General features: G+C 41.8%; 1 protein-coding gene across 7 annotated transcripts in view; it reads left to right on the top strand.

Moving 5' to 3' along the window:
- Positions 1 to 15314, top strand: part of GKAP1 (G kinase anchoring protein 1) — a 47842-nt gene extending 32528 nt beyond the window's left edge. For all 7 annotated transcript variants that reach the window (XM_045020709.1, XM_045020710.1, XM_045020707.1 and 4 more), the window contains 8 exons: positions 431 to 554; positions 2292 to 2314; positions 3107 to 3259; positions 5195 to 5296; positions 7639 to 7702; positions 9985 to 10055; positions 10883 to 10960; positions 14995 to 15314. In XM_045020709.1, the coding sequence (XP_044876644.1) occupies positions 431 to 554; positions 2292 to 2314; positions 3107 to 3259; positions 5195 to 5296; positions 7639 to 7702; positions 9985 to 10055; positions 10883 to 10960; positions 14995 to 15042 (663 nt within the window). In that variant the 3' untranslated portion in view covers positions 15043 to 15314. The remainder of the gene's footprint in view (positions 1 to 430; positions 555 to 2291; positions 2315 to 3106; positions 3260 to 5194; positions 5297 to 7638; positions 7703 to 9984; positions 10056 to 10882; positions 10961 to 14994) is intronic.
- Positions 15315 to 19302: the final 3988 nt, after the last annotated feature.

Raw genomic sequence — 19302 nt, forward strand, 5'->3', positions numbered from 1 at the left:
CAGCCCCCATCCAGGTGTGGCTCCTCCCTCAGCCTCTGCCTCAGGCCGGGAATGGAGTCGCAGCCAGGGGCCGAGGGTGGAGCTGGGAGTGAATCCACAGCCAGGCCGCAGTGAGGTCAGCAGCTGGCCCCTGGCTGAGTGTGGAGCCATGCTGAGGCTGGGGATCGGGCCAGGCTCAGGTCTGGGAGCCGTGACTGTGGCTGGGGGTGGGGCCAAAGCAAAGCTGGAGGTGGGACAGGACTGGGTGGTCCTCCCTGTCCCCCAGGGGGGCTGGTGTGGGCCTTCTGCATGTTCCCGAATGTTCCTCTGTACCCCCCCTAAGGTGGCATGTCCCACAGTTTGGGGACCTCAGCTTTAGAGCAATTAAATTACTAATTGGTTTATTCATTAGAGTAAAATAGTGCAGTCAGTGGGGTTTTATTCCTTTCAGGACTCTGAAAATGCTTCACCTCCCTCAAAGTCGGTGAATAAGAAAGAGAAAAGAAAGAACCAGCAGGGAAAAGACAAACCTCTCACAGTGTCTCTCAAAGACTTTCAGTCAGACATTAATATAGGTATGCATTTTTATGTTTAAATATTTCTTTACAAACCAGTTGTTTAATTCTTTGGAATTACTATGACATATACTTTTAATAACAAAACACCCTCTGTACTGAAACTCTGCATTTCCAAAGTCTCAGTTCACGAGCACTGTATTTAAATATAATATTCACTGAACAGTGTTAGAAACAAGTAAACTAAACACTGTGTTCTGATAGCTCTACATCTAACTTTATGTATCCTGAATCTTCTTATTTTTAATGTGGACTAATCAGTTTAGCTAAGGAGAGGAGCAAATGAGAGAAGTATTCAACTGCTGGGGTGTGAAGAAATACTGAACCTGTTGCAGTAACCAGCATCTGGCAATGGGCCAAGCTCACTCCAGAGGAAAAACTCTTTACTCCCAGCTTGGTTGTACTTGCTGCCTTGCTGTTCCCTCTATTTCCCAGACAGTGGTAGGACAGTGGTAGTTGCCCTTTGCACCCAAAGCTGGCTCTTTAGGGGAGGAAGACTTAAGAGAGAGGGAAATATTGCTTACCACAGCAGCTCCAGCACGTTGCTGGAGTCGACTTAGCTTAGGGCGATTTACCCTGGTGTCTTCACTGCACTGCATCAATCGCTAAATCGACACCCATTGCATCTATTTCAGCAGTGTTGATCTCCCCAGTAGTGAAGCCCTGAGGCTCGCAAGCTGCAAGTCATGGATCTTTAACATGTCTCCTGTGACTCTTTGAAGCACATGATAATAAAACACTGTGTGATATAATTATTAACCAGTCAGGATACTTTTATTAACTAAGTTATCAACTTGCACTGAGTTAACTTATTTGCTGTGAGAATAATATACACCTCTACCCCGATATAATGCGGGGTATATAACAGGAATTCAGATATAACGTGGTAAAGCAGTGCTCCGGGGGACGGGGCTGCTTTACCTTGTTATATTCAAATTTGTGTTACCACAAGCGGTTCCTCTGCGCCCGCCCATTACTTGCTTCTCCTTCCTCCCAGGCTTGCCGCACCAAACAGCTGATTGGCACGGCAAGCCTAGGAGGGAGAAGTGGAGCTGCAGCATGCTCGTGAGAGGAAGCAGAACGGAGGTGAGCTGGGGTGGGGGGGCCCCAGGGAGGGCTGCGGCAAGTAGCGCGCGGAGGGAGGGGGGGGGAGTGCAGAGGAACCGCACCAGTTCATCTCCACCTCCTCCCCCAAGCACACCGCCACCGCTCTGCTTGGCCTCCCCCTCCCCTTCTCCCCCCCCCCCCCTTGCTGGGCCAAACAGCTGATTGGCATGGCAAGCCTGGGAGGGAGGGAGGGAGACATGGAGCAGCGGAGGTGAGCTGGAGCAGGGAACGGTTCCTCTCCCTACCCTGATATAACACGGCCTCACCTATAACACGGTGAGATTTTTTTGGCTCCGGAGGACCATGTTATATCGGAGTAGAGGTGTATATAAAATATAGTACTATAGTAAATGAAACAATTAATTCACACTACTGTGGCTCTTTTGAATAATTTATTACTAATTTGGCTTCTGAATCACTGAGGTCTGAGTATCACTGGTGTAGACAGTCCTCTTTAATTCTTTAGTGTAATTTTGGGTAAAGAATGAGAGTTAATGCTGGAGAACCAAAATGGATTTTTCAGCCTCTTCTGAATTATCTCACTTTGACAGTTTTTGGTATGATTAAATCAGACAATGTAGTAGTTTTTTTAAAAAGTAATATTTATTTTTCCTGTGTTCTCTTTTTCAGATCCCCTTGCTAAAAAACACGAGGTAAGACTTAGTTTTTATTAAACTAATAAACATAACACAACACCAAAGACCAGCTTAAATAATGAGGTTTTGTATGCAGAAGATAGTTAGTTATTTAATAAGTATTTAAACAAAGAGGCCTAATCACTTTCTGAAGTCACAGTCGGGAATTAATTTTTCAAATTGGCTGCCTAAAGTATGTCCATAAAACTTGTGTGAGCAAATGCAAAGATAAAAGTCCATGAATGAGAACTTATACATGCCTTTTCCAGTTTTGTGCCATCAGTTACAGTCTTGCAAATGTTATTGGTACAGTTTAGACAGATTTGAAAGTCTGGCCCTAAAAGTTCTCTAGGCAGGATACAAGAAGCTAAATAACTATTAGAAGCAGAGTAGATAAGAAAATATTAATGGCAAATATTGTGCAGTAGAACATTCCTAGTATTATAACCCTTTTAGGAAGAAAAATCACTTTGATGTTAAGTATTTCTTTATAATTCAAAAATCTAGGCAGGCATTGCACAAAAGTATTAAATCAATGGAAATATTTTTCTCACCTGATATCACTTCTATGAAATCTTATTTTCAGAGTTTTATAGTTGGCAGTAAAATATGCTGTAGGTAAAATTTAGTACTCCGTTTTCTTTCATGATGTGTCTCTATGTATTAAAGGAGAAATTGCTGATACCTGTATTTTGTGCATTTTTGTGACTTTAAACACAGACTTCTTTAAAACTCAACTATATTTCATTGTTTAGCTGGATACTGACTTTTATTTAAATGGAGATAAATCATGAAGTTAATTCTTGACAGGAACTGAGTTCTTCCCAGACTTTATTGCATGATGGAGGATTCTTCAATAGACTGGAAGATGATGTTCATAAAATACTTATTAGAGAAAAAAGGAGAGACCAACTCACAGATTACAACGGAGTGGATAACTGTACATCACATGAACATAGTCAGGCATGTACAATGGCAGCTATTTTCAAGTGCACAATGAATATTTGCTTGGTGGATAATCAATAAAATGTGAAGCTTCTGGAGTAATTTTTCTTACCCCCACCCCCCAAAATCTGACTGCTTATGCTCTCACAACTTCAGTTATATGCTGAAAACACAATTTATGGATAACTTTTTTGACTAGTTCATGTTATAGGTCAGTGCATCGCTTAAGAAAAAACAAAATGCAAACAACTGAAATGGGACTGCCAAATCTCCTCCTCTGAGAAGAAGGTCAAGAGGAAGGAATGGCAAAGACCCACTCCTCTTTTACCTCTTTCCAGTAGCATAAATATCTTTTGGAGAAGGGAGGATTACAAAATTGGCTCCTCAGGTGGTAGTTTTAACACCTTGGTCCCTGCAGTCTGGTTGCAGGTCTCATGGATCAGTCATCAGGTCCTTTGACTACCTGTAGATATTTCCAGGGCTGCTATTGTAATAGTAGCCTGACATTAGCAAATCTTATTTTTTTTCTTCAGAAAATACTACTTCTGGTCTGTGCCCTTTGCTGCAATGGTGACTGAATGTCCTTACAGAAAACCATAATTGGGATATTTCCTATGACTTCCACATTGTTGAGTGGGATATTTCTTCCCTACAGTGAGGAAATAAAGTCAGAAGGGAGAGCAAATGCTGTATTTTAAGAATATAACTTTAATGTTAGAGAACAAGCTTAGTTTTGATCTGACTGTTAAAAGCTGAAGTAATTTAGTTACAACTGTACTTTTAAGATTAAATTATGTGTTCTCGTTTGTCCTAGGGTTTTTTCCCACCAACTTGATATCCTTTCCTTCCCTACTCAGTTGAGAGAGGGCAGAGGTTACAATCTTTGTTGTGACTTCACTGTTCACAACCCCCACAAACCCTGCTATAGTCCTTCAGGAAAAAAAATGATATTCTCTTTGGTTTTTTTAAGAAGATTAGAACTAATCAAAACCTTTTTTTGGAGAAAAGATGACTTTGTTAGCATTGCGTACGCTCCAGCTAAATACAGTGTGCAGGATCCAATCATTTTGAGCATGAACTTGAAACAGCATTAGCATTGAATCTATTTTTTGTGTACTTTCACTCCCAGTTATTTGTAGCACCTTTAATCTTTAAAAAAAAAAAAATACAAAACACTTTTGCCCAAAACTACTTCCATTCCCCCTCTTCCTCTCATACATCTAAAGCATCAAAAAGTTGGCTAGCTCCTAAAATCTTGTAGCATGGTTTTAGTAAACTAGGACTTCCTCAGTTGTAAAAGCAAAGGGCAAAGTTCTCTCTCATGCTGCGTACAAGCAATTTTTTCTAACAGCTTCTGTATAATCAGGTGGGGTTAAAATGTGTACAACAATATTTGAAAACACTTAACAAAATCCAAGTGTGACAAATTATTTCTTATTGCTAGCAAACAAGATTTAATAGTCAAGGCTTAGAGAGCTTCTCCCATTTTGCTTGCACTTCCACAGAATGTGCTCCTTTTTTAAATTGAAAAAGCTTAAAAAAAAATACCATGCTTGTGTATCCGTCCATAAAAGCTTTGATAATATTTTTAAAGCTATATTTTTAAAATGAACATTTTACAGAAGCTCTGTCACATGATTCTGCCAGATACCCAGTCTTTAAATGTTTTATGGCTTGGTCCTTCAAAACATACTTGAAGCAAGCAGGTATTTGTTAAAACGTAAACACCTTATGTTACTGATTTACGTATATCATATTTTAATGGTTGTGCAGCTATGGAAAACCAGCACTTTTGCACAAGAGCTACTTTGAAACAACCAGGCTAATAGTATTGGTTTTTTTCTTTGCTTGGAGATAGTCAAGGGCAGCTGAATTCTGCCTTTTGCAGGACTGAAATTCTAATGCAAACTTATAGTTAGTCCTAAACTTGTGTGGTTGCTTATTTTTCTGTAGGAGGCTGTTTTGAAAGATGGAAAAACAGAACGATTAAAGTTGGAACTTGAAAAGAAAGATACAGAAATTCAGCAACTGAAAAGCATCATTACTCAATGGGAGGTATGTAGTTGATGATCTCTCCAAGTATTGAACAAAGTCTAACTTCTTTTTTTTACCCATTTGATTAAGCCAAAACATGGCTAGTCTGAAAGGCAACTTTGTGTTGTCCACAAAAATATTACCTTTCCAGAGCATCTTTCTCCAAAGTTGTTCCTGCAGTACCAGCTGGATTGACCTTTCTTGGTAAGTAAGACAGGTATCTAAAAATAAACGGAATACTTTAAGAAGGTCACCCATCAAGGAGTAAATATTTATCAGTTTTGGCGTACTCAATGGTACTCAAGTACCATTTGTTTCCCAGATGTTGCCATTTTGTTATCTGTCAAGACTGTAGACCAATCTGAAATGCCTAAAAAAAGAAACTAGTACATACTTCTCCAGATACAAGAGAAACCATTTAGAGCTGCAGCCCTGTAGCATTGAAATGGAGCTTTGCATCTGCTATGCCCCTTCTCCCAACCTAGGAGGAAGATTTCAAAACAACATTCAATACAAAGGTTGACCCCTTACCAAATCCTCTGATGTTGCTGGATGCTAAATTAGATAGGAAAATTCCCAGAATTGCTGCCCTGGAACACCACATTAATATCTGTCCCGACTCTAGCTGACAGCTTGAAAATGAATACAAAGCAGCAAGGATGGAACTTCTATGAGAAATTACCATTATGTCAAAAGGGTCTGGTAAATGGACTAAAGCACCAGGACGAACTTCTTAGTGGTCACATTAAACCAATTTTTGTTCATCCTTGCTTGGGAGTGGTGAACAGGAATACAAGGAGGAATAGTTTGTTTATGTAAATAAAAACGATAGATATGTAAACTGCATAACTTAGCCTTCAGTACCAAACAGTTGAACTTTGTAGAAACAGCATGAAATTGTTGACAATAGTGACATTCAACATTTCTGCTAAGTTCTGATTAGAAAATGATTTCAACCTACTACAAAACAGGAAACAAATTTTTTGGTTAACAGCTGCTGTCGTGCAAAGGTTGGGCTCACAGATGAAATTAATTGAAGTGGAAAACCATTTCTGTTTGATATTGCTCCTAGAGTACAGTTGGCAGAATAATGCAGTGCACAAGAATTTTTGTTAAATGCTTCATTTCACATGATGTAACATGTTAAGAATTTCTACTTGATAGTCTTGTATGCTAATTGGGCATGAAGGGCATAGAAAGCTTTAGCTAGCTGTAAGTCTAGAAGAATTCATTACTATGACAATTAAATTCACTTTCGTTGGCCTTTGGTCCTATAAATATTGCTTTAAAGCATGGCTGTAGTAGGGATTGTGTGGCATTCCAGTATACTTTCTTGGAGAGGTTGAAGGTACTCTACTGTAGAATTATCTACCCATCCCTTTTCAATATTGGCATTTGCTGTTCTTCATGCTGCTCCCATGCAATTGAATAAGCATCCCGTTAATTAGCACAGGGTTCCTTCTCTTTTTATAAACCAGCTGACCTTGTTGTATGGAGCATTACGAAGTTAACATGAGGGACAAGATTGGTGTGTAAGTGGAGCATGGTAGCGTGCCACCAGGTTCAAGATATCCTATAAAAATTAATTTTTCTTCAAGGCCAGAGAGAGCAATATAGGGACACCGAAATGGGGAGAAAAGAGAATGAGGAAAATATAAAATGGGTATAGAATTAAGAAAAGACACAGAAACCAAACTGCCAGAATTGCCAGTGACCGGTCATGAGAAGTGCTACCTTAGAAGAGGCAATTCAGGCATCAGATGGACAGGAGAGATCAGTAAGGTCCGTTTCCTGAGTAGAGAAACTGAAAGATGAAGAGTCCAAAAGAGAATTTCCTTGACTGTGAGGTCTTCGGAGCTAGGGACCATGTCTTCCTATGTGTCCTTGTATAGCACCTAGGGCAATGAGGACTCAGTCCTAACTGTGCTCCGTGGCTACCACCAGAGTATAAATTATATGTTACTTCTTTTGGCATTAAAATTCTTTCATTTGGCTTTAATTTTTTTCCAGAGAATCCACTAAATGTCTGTCAGACATGGAGCTAAAATCTTCCAGCAAGTTCTGTTTCTCTGTTTAGCAGTTCTTTCTTCTCTTTCTCCATTCACACCATGTGTAGTTGATTTTGAATCTGCTGTAGTGCCAGTGCCTGCTTGAGCTCCTTTGACTTTGGCCTCTAATTGGTTTAAACGACATCTCCTATGTTCTCTCATCCTTGACTCCTATGTATTTAAATAGATGAGCCTAGAACCCTTGTGCTTCTTAAATTACCAGTAAAATCACTGCTTTCAAATTTGATGTTCGTTATTTTTAAACACCAATTTAAAGAATGTCCCTTTGATTTTATTTAAATCTCTTAATATTAGGTGAAGTATAAAGAAGTAAAAGCAAGAAATGCACAGCTGTTGAAAATGCTACAGGAAGGTGAGAGTAAGTAAAGTTTATGCTCTAAGACGTTAATTTTGAAGTGTACAAAGTTATTTTAAAAATTCACTTAAATGACTTTGAAAAACAGTTTTTAAAAATAAATTGATAAGAGTAATGAGTGGCAACTGTAAATTGTAATAGTGGAATTATTTAATCTGACAATTTCCTTTACTAGGAACTTCTGATAATTCATTTTCAGTCTGAGTGACTAGTGTTCAATTTCATTAGTTGCTATTTCAGTAAAATTGTCTTTATAAGCAACCTCCCAATATGAATATAAGAATCATATGATTGTGTTACTGCTGGGTCATGCATGTTGAAGTTACTGCACCTGATGTCATGGAAACATGTAAACTCTACTTTAGCGTATCACACATTGTAAAACAATGTGAGAGAGGAGGGTAACTTTCAGAAGAAATTTTTTAATTTTACCAGTATTGGGGATGCTACACTATAACAGGCTCACTAGTGACACTATAGTTAAAGTTGCCCAAGTGTTTCCATTCCAACCCCCTGTTCTTAGTCACTCATAATTTACTGAAAATTTCTGGTGTCTGGGTCAGAGTGAAATATTTTTTGGGGAAAAAAATTATTAGTTCAGCCAATTTTGGAGGAGTGTAGAAACATGGTTGCCAGGTGTCCGGTTTTCAACCAGAATGCCCGGTCGAAAAGGGACCCTGGGGACTCCGCTCAGCACTGCTGACCGGGCCGTTAAAAGTCCGGTCGGTGGTGCAGCAGGGCTAATGCAGGCTCCCTGTCTGCTGTGGCTCCACACGGCTCTTGGAAGGAGCAGCATGTCCCCCCTCCATCTCCTACATGTAGAGGCGGCCAGGGGGTTCCGCACACTGTCCCCACCCCAATCGTCGGCTCTGCAGCGTTCATTGGCCGGGAACCACAGCCACTGAGAGCTGTGGGGGCAGTACCTGCAGATGGGGCTGCGTGCAGAGCTGACTGGCCGCGCCTCCATGTAGGAACCGGAGGGAGAGACATGCTGCTGCTGTCCAGAGTTGCTTGAGGTAAGCGCCGCCCAGAGCCTGCACCCCTGACCCCCTCTTGTGCCCCAACCCCTGGCCCCAGCCCTGATCTCCCTCCCACCCTCCGAATCCCTTGGTCCCAGGCCGGAGCACCCTCCTACACTCGAAACCCCTCATCCACAGCCCCACCCCAGAGTCTGCACCCTCAGACGGAACTTTCACACATCCCTGCCCCCCAACCCCCTGCCCCATCCCTGAGGCTCCCCTCCCCCTCTCACTCTGAACCCCTCATTTCTGGTTCCACCCAATAACCCACACCCCCAGTCCAGAGCCCTCTCCCATGCTTCGAACCTTCAGCTCCACCCCCGAGCCTGGAGCCCCCTCCTGTACTCCAGAGCCCACACCCCCAGCCAGAGCACTTACCCCTCCTGCATCCCAACCCTCTGCCTCAGCCTGGAGTCCCCTCCCACACTCTGAACACCTCTTTTCTGGCTGCACCTCCAGCTGGAGCTCTCACCCCAACCCCCTGAGCCAACCCAGTGAAAGTGAGTGAGTTATGGTGGGGAGAGCGAGCAACAGAGGAAGAGGGGGATAGAGTGAACGGGGAACAGGGCCTCAGAGGAGGGGTGGGGCAAGGGTGTTCAATTTTGTGCAAGTAGAAAATTGTTTCTACATAGGGTGGCCAGTGTCCTATTATAAAATAATAATCTTGTTACCTCTTTTACTAGATCTCTTGCTGAAATAGCTGAGGCAGGAAGATTAATTTGATGGAACAGTTACTGAGGAAAACTTAATTTTGTCTTTTGGTAAAAACTAGCTAGAATAATAGAATAGTTAGAATTGAGCCTTGAAAATCCCAATTTGCACAGGTACAGTAAAGGTTTAGAATGACAGCACTATTCTGCATTATCCACAACTTCAAAGAAAGTAACCAAGTATGTAGGTTCAGCACACCTTAATTTTGCTACGTATTTAAAACTTTAGCCAAAGTTTTCACATTGATTTAAGGCATGGCTCTGGAAAGCTTACAGTCGCAAGCTCCATCCATAACCAGAGAACCTCGCAGGTCTGTAGCGAGTCTCTGTGAAGTCTTTGGGATCCTATACAGGTGCTGGCAGCAGGCTGCTGCTACTGGAAATGGTAATAGACTGTTGGCTCCAGGCAACCTCTATTGTTGGTCCTGCCTTCAATGATGACTGAGAAAATATCCTAAGGGTAGCAAAAAAATGTATCCAGCAGTACCCCAACTACAGTTTATATATAAGACTTGTAAGGATAGAGACAGCCTAATGTTCTTGTTTTGTTTTTAAGTGAAAGACAAAGCAGAAATACTTCTACAGGTTGATGAATCTCAGAGTATCAAGAATGAGTTGACCTTACAGGTAAGTTTTTTTTATTTTATTTATTTATTTTAAAAAAAACCTTGTGAATTTTTTTTTAAAATAGTATATGAAGGCAAACAGCAAAGCCAAACTGAAAATGAGTACAAGCACAGAAATAAGTGCAGAATTCCCCTCTATCTGGATTCTTTGTGTTAATGGACATAGAGTATATAAGATCCAGCTACCCTTTTTAAATGGGATTTGTGCATTCAGAGATTTCTACTGCAGAAGAGTCAGCAGATTTTCAAGGTGAAGCATTAACATTTATTATATGAAAATAGTATAGGGAACACACACCATATTTCTGTATTTGTTTTGGCTTTGCAGTAATTTTTAATTAAAATCTTAAACTTGATCCAGTATTCCATTTGTGCAATGTCATAGGATGACACGAAATAGTATCATTCAGTTTCCATTAATTATGAATGCTGAGATAATCACTTCTTAAGAGTGAGGTAATTGAATCAATTGTGTTGCATTATATTACATCATTTACAGTACACTGACAAAATATAATGCAATGGCTAAAATCTGAAAGAAAACTCACTTTTCATATTGCATTATTCAGGCAAACACATAAAGAGGCACTAGGGAACTAATAGAGACTTAGGGAATACTACTTGTACTTTTTGTGGTACATCAAATGTTGATCATTTTGAGAATAATCACTTTCTTGAGTAAACTAATTATTTACTTCTCTTCCCAGCAACACTTTTATTTATATATAAAATATATATATTATTTAGACTGTTGAACTGCAGCAGAAATGTTTGGTGTGTGTTGGGAGATTAAGATAATTCTGTAACGCTTTTAAAAAATTGTTATAGGTGACTACACTTCATGCTGCATTAGAACAAGAAAGATCTAAAGTGAAATTATTACAAGCAGAACTAACAAAATATCAGGTATTTATTTTTTATATTGTCTCTCAAAATAAATTCACCTATGTCTAGTATAATTCTAATAGTGTATGGAAACGTTGATACAAGAGAATCTTGACTTTTGAATAGTTGCTTTGAAGGTAACGTATCTGTGTATTTGCTTAAGTTAGTACTACCTAGGCCAGGAGTCGGCAACCTTTCAGAAGTGGTGTGCCGAGTCTTCATTTATTCACTCTAATTTAAGGTTTCGTGTGCCGGTAATACATTTTAACGTTTTTAGAAGGTCTCTTTATATAAGCCTATAATATATAACTAAACTATTGTTGTATGTAAAGTAAATAAGGTTTCAGAATATTTAAGAATCTTCATTTAAAATTAAATTAAAATGCAGAGCCCCCCGGACTGGTGGCCAGGACCTGGGCAGTGTGAGTGCCACTGAAAATCAGCTCACGTGTGCCATAGGTTGCCTACCCCTGACCTAGGCGATTTTAAAAATATAATGGACTTTTTAGAAAAACAGTAACAAAACTGAAGCATAGTTATGCATTTACTTGGGTGGCTGAATGGATTTAGTCTTCCATTTTGTGCCTCAAAACATATTTGAATTACACAGGTAAACAAGATTGCACACCTTTGTTGCTTCTATATACTCTTAACATTCTGAATATAAGACTACACCTAGACTAGTAACTTGATTTTTATACAGTAACTCCTCACTTAACGTTGTAGTTATGTTCCTGAAAAATGCAACTTTAAGCAAAACGATGTTAAGTGAATCCAATTTCCCCATAAGAATTAATGTAAATGAGGGTGTTAGGTTCTAGGGATTTTTTTTAAACACACACACAGTATAAATACTGGTATACAGTGATGATGATTGTGAAGCTTGGTTGAGATGGTGTCAGAGGTTGGGATATTTCCCAGGGAATGCCTTACTGCTAAATGATGAACTAGCAATTGGCTGAGCCCTCAAGAGTTAACTCTCTCACTCTATAAGGCAGCAGGAATGGAGGGAGGGGAGATAGCATCACAGACAGAGACACACACCATGTGTGAGAGAGAGGGATGTGCATTTCCCCTTTAAGTAAGCTGCCTTGTTAATTAGATTAGCTTGCTGAGACCGCAGCTACTTGCCAGCAAGCTCCCTCTGTCCTGAGCCCTGTAGTGTGTCCCTCCTGCTGTATGGAAGATGGGGCAAGCGGAGTGCAGGAGCAGGGCGGAGGAGGACAACCTGACATTAGCCCTCCTCTTCCTCTCCCTCCCCCCCCGCCCCCCCCCCAGCAAGCAGGAGTCTCGGGGAGCAGCTCCAAGGCAGAGGGCAGGAGCAGCACATGGCAGTGGGGGGAGGGACAGCTTCAATTGCTAGCCTGCTGGGCAGCTGCTGCACAGGGAACTTAGGGGAGCAGGGAGCTGATAGGGGGGCTGCCAGTCCACCCTGGTTCCAAGCCCCCACCAGCTAGCTCCAACGGGCTGCTCTTCCTGCAAGCAGTGGACAATGCAGGCAGCTGCCAAACGAAGTTAGAAGGGAGCACTGCACAACTTTAAACGAGCATGTTCTCTAATTGATCAGCAACGTAACAATGTTAACCGGGACGTCTTTAAGTGAGGAGTTACTGTATATATTTCTTGTTATCTGGGACAGATGCACTTGGGTTCAGGTTAAGTCTTAGTAGATTGATTATTGCCTTTTTCTCTCACCCGTGACAAACCTTTCGAATGAGATAAATGAAATAGATTTTGATTTTTGCTTTTAATATGTAGAAGAGTGCATTTACTGATCTGTGCTTTTTAATGCGGCATTTTCTACTTGGCTAAGCAATAGAACAATTTTTGTTAGTGAAATATAAAACATGAAAAAATGTTTGAAATTGTTTTAATGTAAGCTGAATTTTCACACTTGCATGTTTTTATATTTATTCAATTATGAGCATCTTCAAAATAGTGAAATTATTTGATTTCACAGCAATAAGATGCTGTGCTTATTTCTGTATGGTAAGTATTTCCTTTGGAAAAAGACTTAAAACAATGCTGAAAGAAAATATTGCTTCAGTTATAGGTAAGGTTAAGATTTTGTCAGTTATTTTTAGTAAAAGTCATTGACAGGTCACAGTCAATAAACAAAAATTAACAGAAGCCCACGACCTGTATGTGACTTTTACTAAAAATAACCGGGGGGAGTGGGAGGCCTGATCACCAGGGGGGACTGAAGCTGAAGGAGTCCTGAAGGTTTGTTAAAATCATGGAATCCAGGACTTCCATGACTAAATCGTATCCTTAGTTATAGGGAAAGCTAATCACTTGTAAATTAAAATAGAAAGTTTTCAAGTAGCTGCATAGACTTAGGTGTAAACAGTAGGTGCTCCTGTTTCAAGCTATAACCTGTTGTTGTTTGTTTTATGCTGGAGTGCTGTGTGGTCATCCCATGACAATACCTCACTGCATTCAAATCTAATTACTCTTTCTGACAAAGCAACAGATTCAGCCTTTTTCATTGCTTCATCATCTTCCCTCTCTGGTATTCCACGATGCTCTATCCTCAGTTTCACCTGCTTTTTCCCTGTGCATTTCCCAGGAGTGATCTCATCGACTCTTAAAGCATAAATTATTTTTACAGTAATAGTTCCCAAATGTGTACATGCACACCTTGACATCTCACTCTGTTCACTCTCACACTTCCACTATATCTTAACATCCAGCATGCCACACCACTAATCTTAAAAACCAATCAAGCAAAACAAAAACAAACCCTCCTGTTACCATCAAACTCCATCATATTCCCTGTCACTCAGACTTACAACTTTACTGCTGCATTTAACTTTTCTCTAATATCCATGCAGTTGCTAATTTCTTTCATTTCTTCAAGATCTCCAAAAGCCATCTTTTATTCCTACAAAATCCTCATCTTTATCTTGATTATTGTAGTGTCCTCTTCTCTTCCCTCCCTGTCTATACAAATTCTGCTTTTAAAATTTTCCCTTTCCTTCACTCCTATTATCTCCTTCCTCATTTAATCCCCTTTGCTGCCTCTTTGTGCAAAGTTCAAGCTTGTCCTCTGTTTAAGGGCACAGCACAATTACACCATCACCATTTCTACTTTTATTCCTTCTTATAATTCTCTTAGGTTGTCCATCAAAGGACCCCTTCTCCTAGTTTTGTCTTTACAGAGTCTTCCATGACCTCCCTCACCTGTATGAGCTCCCTCTCATATTTGTGAACCAAAAGACTCATAAATTTTATGGCCAGAAGAGAGCATCATGATCCTCTAGTCCAGGGGTGGGCAAACTTTTTGGCCTGAGGGCCGCATTGGGTTTCCAAACCTGTATGGAGGACCAGTTAGCGGAGGCTGTGCCTCCCCAAACAGCCAGGCGTGGCCCAGCCCCTCCCCTATACGACCCCTCCTGCTTCTTGCCCCCTGATCGCCCCCACCCCCGGGACTCCTGCCCAATACAACCCCCTGCCCCCCGTCCCCTGACCGTCCCTGGAACCCCTGCCCCTGACTGCCCCCCACCACCCCATCCAACCCCCCTCTCCTTCCTGACTGCCCCCTGGGAACCCTTGTCCCCATTCAACCCCTCTGTTCCCCGCCCTCTGACTGCCCCAACCCCTATCCACACCCCTGCCCCCCGACCACCACCCCGAATTCCCCTGCCCTCTATCCAATCCTCCCTGCTCCCTGCCCTCTTACCGCGCTGCCTGGCGCACCGGTGGCTGTACACCACCTCTTAATTTGAGTATTGCCTTAAAACACATTTTGTCTGTGAATCCTTTCAATAACTCTACCAAAAGTGTTTTTAATATTCTTTGCTTTGATCAGATGTGTTGTCTCAATCTTTCTCTTCATTTGTGAGTTCCCTGAGGCAAGAACTATCTTCATCTATTTTTGTACAGCACAGTTGGTGCTCAGATAATAAGGCTTCAGTTGTGTATGTAAAATGCTATACAGTTCAAGATTTAAACTATCCAAAAATAATTGACTTAACTGACGTGCATGTCTTTATACCTGTATTCAAATATGTCAAATGTATTTTTTAGTTTACTATTTCACTTTTCCTCTACAGGGTGGGAGAAAAGGGAAGAGAAACTCAGAATCTGACCAATGCAGGTGATTATACTTGCCATCAAGTTGAAAGCAAAAAATCAAATCTTGTTCTTCAGGGTTTTGCAGAAATGTATATATTTGTTGTACACTGCAAAGCTATGCAGTTTTTTGGAATGAAGCTAACAATTACTAGTTTGACTGACATTCTAAATAGTTAATTTGTTGCACTTTCTGTTAGTTTAAAGAAAAAAAGTAGAGAACTGTTCCAGCAGAGCTCAAACATTGTTGCTGTTAATGCCATAATTAGTTTTTCATCAGTTAATAAAATTTACTCTTTCATTTGCATGTCTAAATTCTTGCTTTTTAGAACAGGTTGCATCATAACATCTGTTTAAAGGGCAACATTTCTAATTCCTCTAAAATTGACAAGCTTAGTTGGATTTCTTTTGAAATTAAGTGTGTTTTTAGAAGGGTGCAGTATAGGATTAGTGACCCAAATTTGGAGGAGTTTGAGCCATGATTTCCAGAGATATAAGCCCCAGAAAATAAAAAGGTATTTTAAAAAAGGTTTCTAGGTGGGTTTTTTGCCCAAAGCTAGCGATCAAATGATCAATGAGCTAGGGTAAAAATAGTCTGTGTCAAGTTTTATCCAAGATAGTGCTTGGCACTCACTAAATCTTTGGGTGACCCAGAATGGTATGTAAGAAAATGTACAATTTTACACTGAGCATGCCCCAATACAGAAAGGTGACTAGAAAGTTTCCATTCCTGCCATTTTTTATGTTTTAAAGCTCTACTCTAAAGTTCTCTAAACTTTGAAAGTTAATCCAATTGCTTTGAAATGTGATGCGCCCCATAAGAGTGCGGAGTAGCATTAGTGATGCAAATTTGGGATCATTCAGCTGAGGGCTTCTCAAGTTATAGCCCCACTTGGCTTTCTTCTGCTGCCTTGTACTGTAAAACTGAGACATAGGTACTAATGACTGAGGATTATGTTCAGACTACAGGCAGTGGTGAGCTGGAACCGGTTCGCGCCGGTTCACGTGAACCAGTTGTTAAATTTAGAAGTGGGTGTAGAACCGGTAATTAAAGGGGCCGGCGGGTGGGCAAACTCCGGTCCGCGGGACTGTCCTGTCTGGTCTGCCTGAGCTCCCGCCACCAAAGTGCCACGAGGACCCGGTAGGGAACCGGTTATTAGGATTTTGGGAGCTCATCACTGATTACAGGGATATGGATAGCAGTGTGCACCGAACTACTGTGCTATAACTTCCCCATGTGGACACTGTGGGCATGAACTAAAAGGTTTCTAGTTCACATTAATGTAGTCTTGGATTTTTTGTTTGCATCCCTTAATAATGTTAGATGGAATCCTGTGGGGGAGAATGAATTGTTGTAAAGGTGAATAGCTTGTACATTTCAGCAACTGGCAGAGTAAAGGCATGTGTGTCAATGGAGCATATTGGGGCATTGCTGAAAGAGGGCAAAGTTAAGGTTGCATAGGTAACCTTAACTGCATTTCCTGTTTTTCAGAAGTTTGAGTTTTGATCAATTCAGCATTCTGCAAGAGGAACAACATAGCACTAAGCAACCTTAACTCCACATTAATGTATTTTTTTTACCATTGAATTATCAATATTGTTTAGCTCTTCTTAGAATACAAGTGCCCTGGGGAAAGTGTCTCCATAATACCATTCATCTCTGTCTGTAAATATGTCAGTGAGAGACTTCCTTATTGAAACCAAGAACACGGCTGCTGAAAGTTTATTTGCAGTAAAAAAGCATATTAAATATTTGATTTTACATTACCTAAACCAAGCCTTTAGTAAGGCTAACATGTTGGAGTATAACCAGGGCTTTGCGTTCTCTGCATCACAATGGGACCAAATCTACATTAAGGGTACGTCTACAGTACAAAATTAATTCAAACTTATTTTATTTGAATTTTCGGAAGTGATTTTATACATTCGGTGTTGTGTGTCCTCACTAAAGTGCATGATTTTGGTGGAGTGCGTCCACAGTACTGAGACTAGCATTGAATGTTGGAGTGGAGCGCTGTGGGAAGCTATCCTACAGTTCCCACAGTCTCTGCTGCCCATTGGAATATTGGGTTAAGCTCCCAGTGCACGATGCGGCAAAAACATTCTCGCGGGTGTTTTTGGGTGTGTGCCATCACTCGCTCCTCCCTCCGTGAAAGCTACGGCAGACGCCATACTACCAGCAGATGGTGCAGCACGGTGCACCGCCTGTCTCCTGGTACTATGAATGCACCTCACATGTCCTCTCGTCTTTCTATCTACTCTTTCATCTAACAATTTCCTGCCTTTTTTCGGCTACTGTGAACTGAGCCACACAGCTTCCGCTGCTTTTTCCATGTTGTCTGTCCTGGGCTCCCACGAAAGCTACAGAAGACAATTCCCTGCCGTTTTTCAGCCATTGTGAACAGAGCCGCACGGCTTCCGCTGCAAACTCTGCTCTCCCGCTCTTGCAGCTCTAACTAACTTCCTGACTCTGTGAAAGCTACAGAAGACAACCATTTACTGCCTTTTATCGGCCATCTTGAACCAAACAGCTTGTGTCGCACCCTTTTTCCAGGATTACCCGTGCAGGCGCCATAGCGTGGCAAGTATGGAGCCCGCTCAGATCTCCACTGCAGTTTTGACCATTATAAATATCTTGGACGTTATCCAACAGTATGTGCAGTACCAGCAAAGCTGGGCGAGGAAGTGATGACAAAGCAATTACTATACTGATGAGGACATGGACACAGACATTCCTAGAAGCACGGCATGTGGCGATTGGAAGATAATAGTGGAATTGGGCCAGGTTCATGCCGTGGAACGCCAATTCTGGGCCCGGGAAATAAGCACAGACTGGTGGGACTGCATAGTGTTGCAGGTCTGGGATGATTCCCAGTGGCTGCAAAACTTTCGTATGCATGAGGCCACTTTCATGAAACTTTGTGACTTGCTGTTCCCTGCCCTGAAGCGCAAAGACACCAAAATGAGAGCAGCCCTCACAGTTGAGAAGCGAGTGGCCATAGCACTGTGGAAGCTTGCAACGCCCAAACGGCTACCAGTCAGTCGGGAATCAGTTTGGAGTGGGGCAAATCTACTATAGGGGCTGCAGTGCTGCAAGTAGCCAATGCAATCATTGACCAGCTGCTATCAAGGGTAGTGACTCGGGGAAAAGTGCAGACCATTGTGGATGGCTTTAATGCACTGGGGTTCCCTAACTGCGGCGGGGCAATAGATGGAACGCATATACCTATCTTGGCTCTGGCACACCGGGGCGGCCAGTACATAAACCGCAAGGGGTACTTTTCCATGGTGCTGCAAGCACTGGTGGATCACAAGGGACGTTTCACCAACATCAACGTGGGATGGCCGGGAAAGGTGCATGACGCTCTCATCTTCAGGAACTCTGGTCTATTTGAACAGCTGCAGGAAGGGACTTACTTCCCAAACCAGAAAATTATTGTTGGGGATGTTGAAGTGCCTATAGTTTATCCTCGGGGACTCAGCCTACCCCATGAAGCCGTACACAGGCACCCTGGACAGTAGTAAGGAGCAGTTCAACTATAGGCTGAGCAAGTGCAGAATGGTGGTAGAATGTGCTTTTGGATGTTTGAAAGCTCACTGGTGCAGTTTACTGACTCGGTTAGATCTCAGCACAACGAATATGCCAATTGTAATTGCTGCTTGTTGTGTGCTCCACAATATCTGTGAGAGTAAGGGGAAGACATTTATGGCAGGGTGGGAGGTTGAGGCAACTCACCTGGCGGCCAGTTTCGCACAGCCAGACAACAGACTGATTAGAAGAGCGCAGCAGGGTGCTGCGCATCAGAGAAGCTTTGAAAGCCAGTTTCATGACTGGCCAGGGTACAGTGTGACAGTTGTGTGTGTTTCCCCTGAAGTTACCTGCCCCCTATATATATATATATATATATATATATATATGGAAATAAAGTCTAAATTGTTTAAGAACAATTTATTATTCATTGCACAACACATTGAGAGAAATCAGAAGGCAGACTGGGGAAGGGGGATTGGGTTAGGGGGGTGGAGGAGGGAAGGACAGAAGGACAAGTCAAGAAACCAAATCAAAAGTTCACATATGCTAGCTTTCTGCTGCTTGGGCGATCCTCTGGGGTTGAGTGTGTGGGGCCCCGTAGCCTCTCCCCTCGTGTTCTTGGGCATCTGGGTGAGGCGGCTATGGAACTTGGGGAGGAGGGAGGGAGGTTATACAGGGGCTGCAGTGGCAGTCTGTGCTCTTGCTGCCTTTCCTGCATTAGATCCACCATACAGCAGAGCATGTCAGTTTGCTCCCC

The sequence above is a fragment of the Mauremys mutica genome, chromosome 6 (genome assembly GCF_020497125.1).
Source record: "Mauremys mutica isolate MM-2020 ecotype Southern chromosome 6, ASM2049712v1, whole genome shotgun sequence".
Taxonomy (NCBI): Eukaryota; Metazoa; Chordata; order Testudines; family Geoemydidae; genus Mauremys; species Mauremys mutica.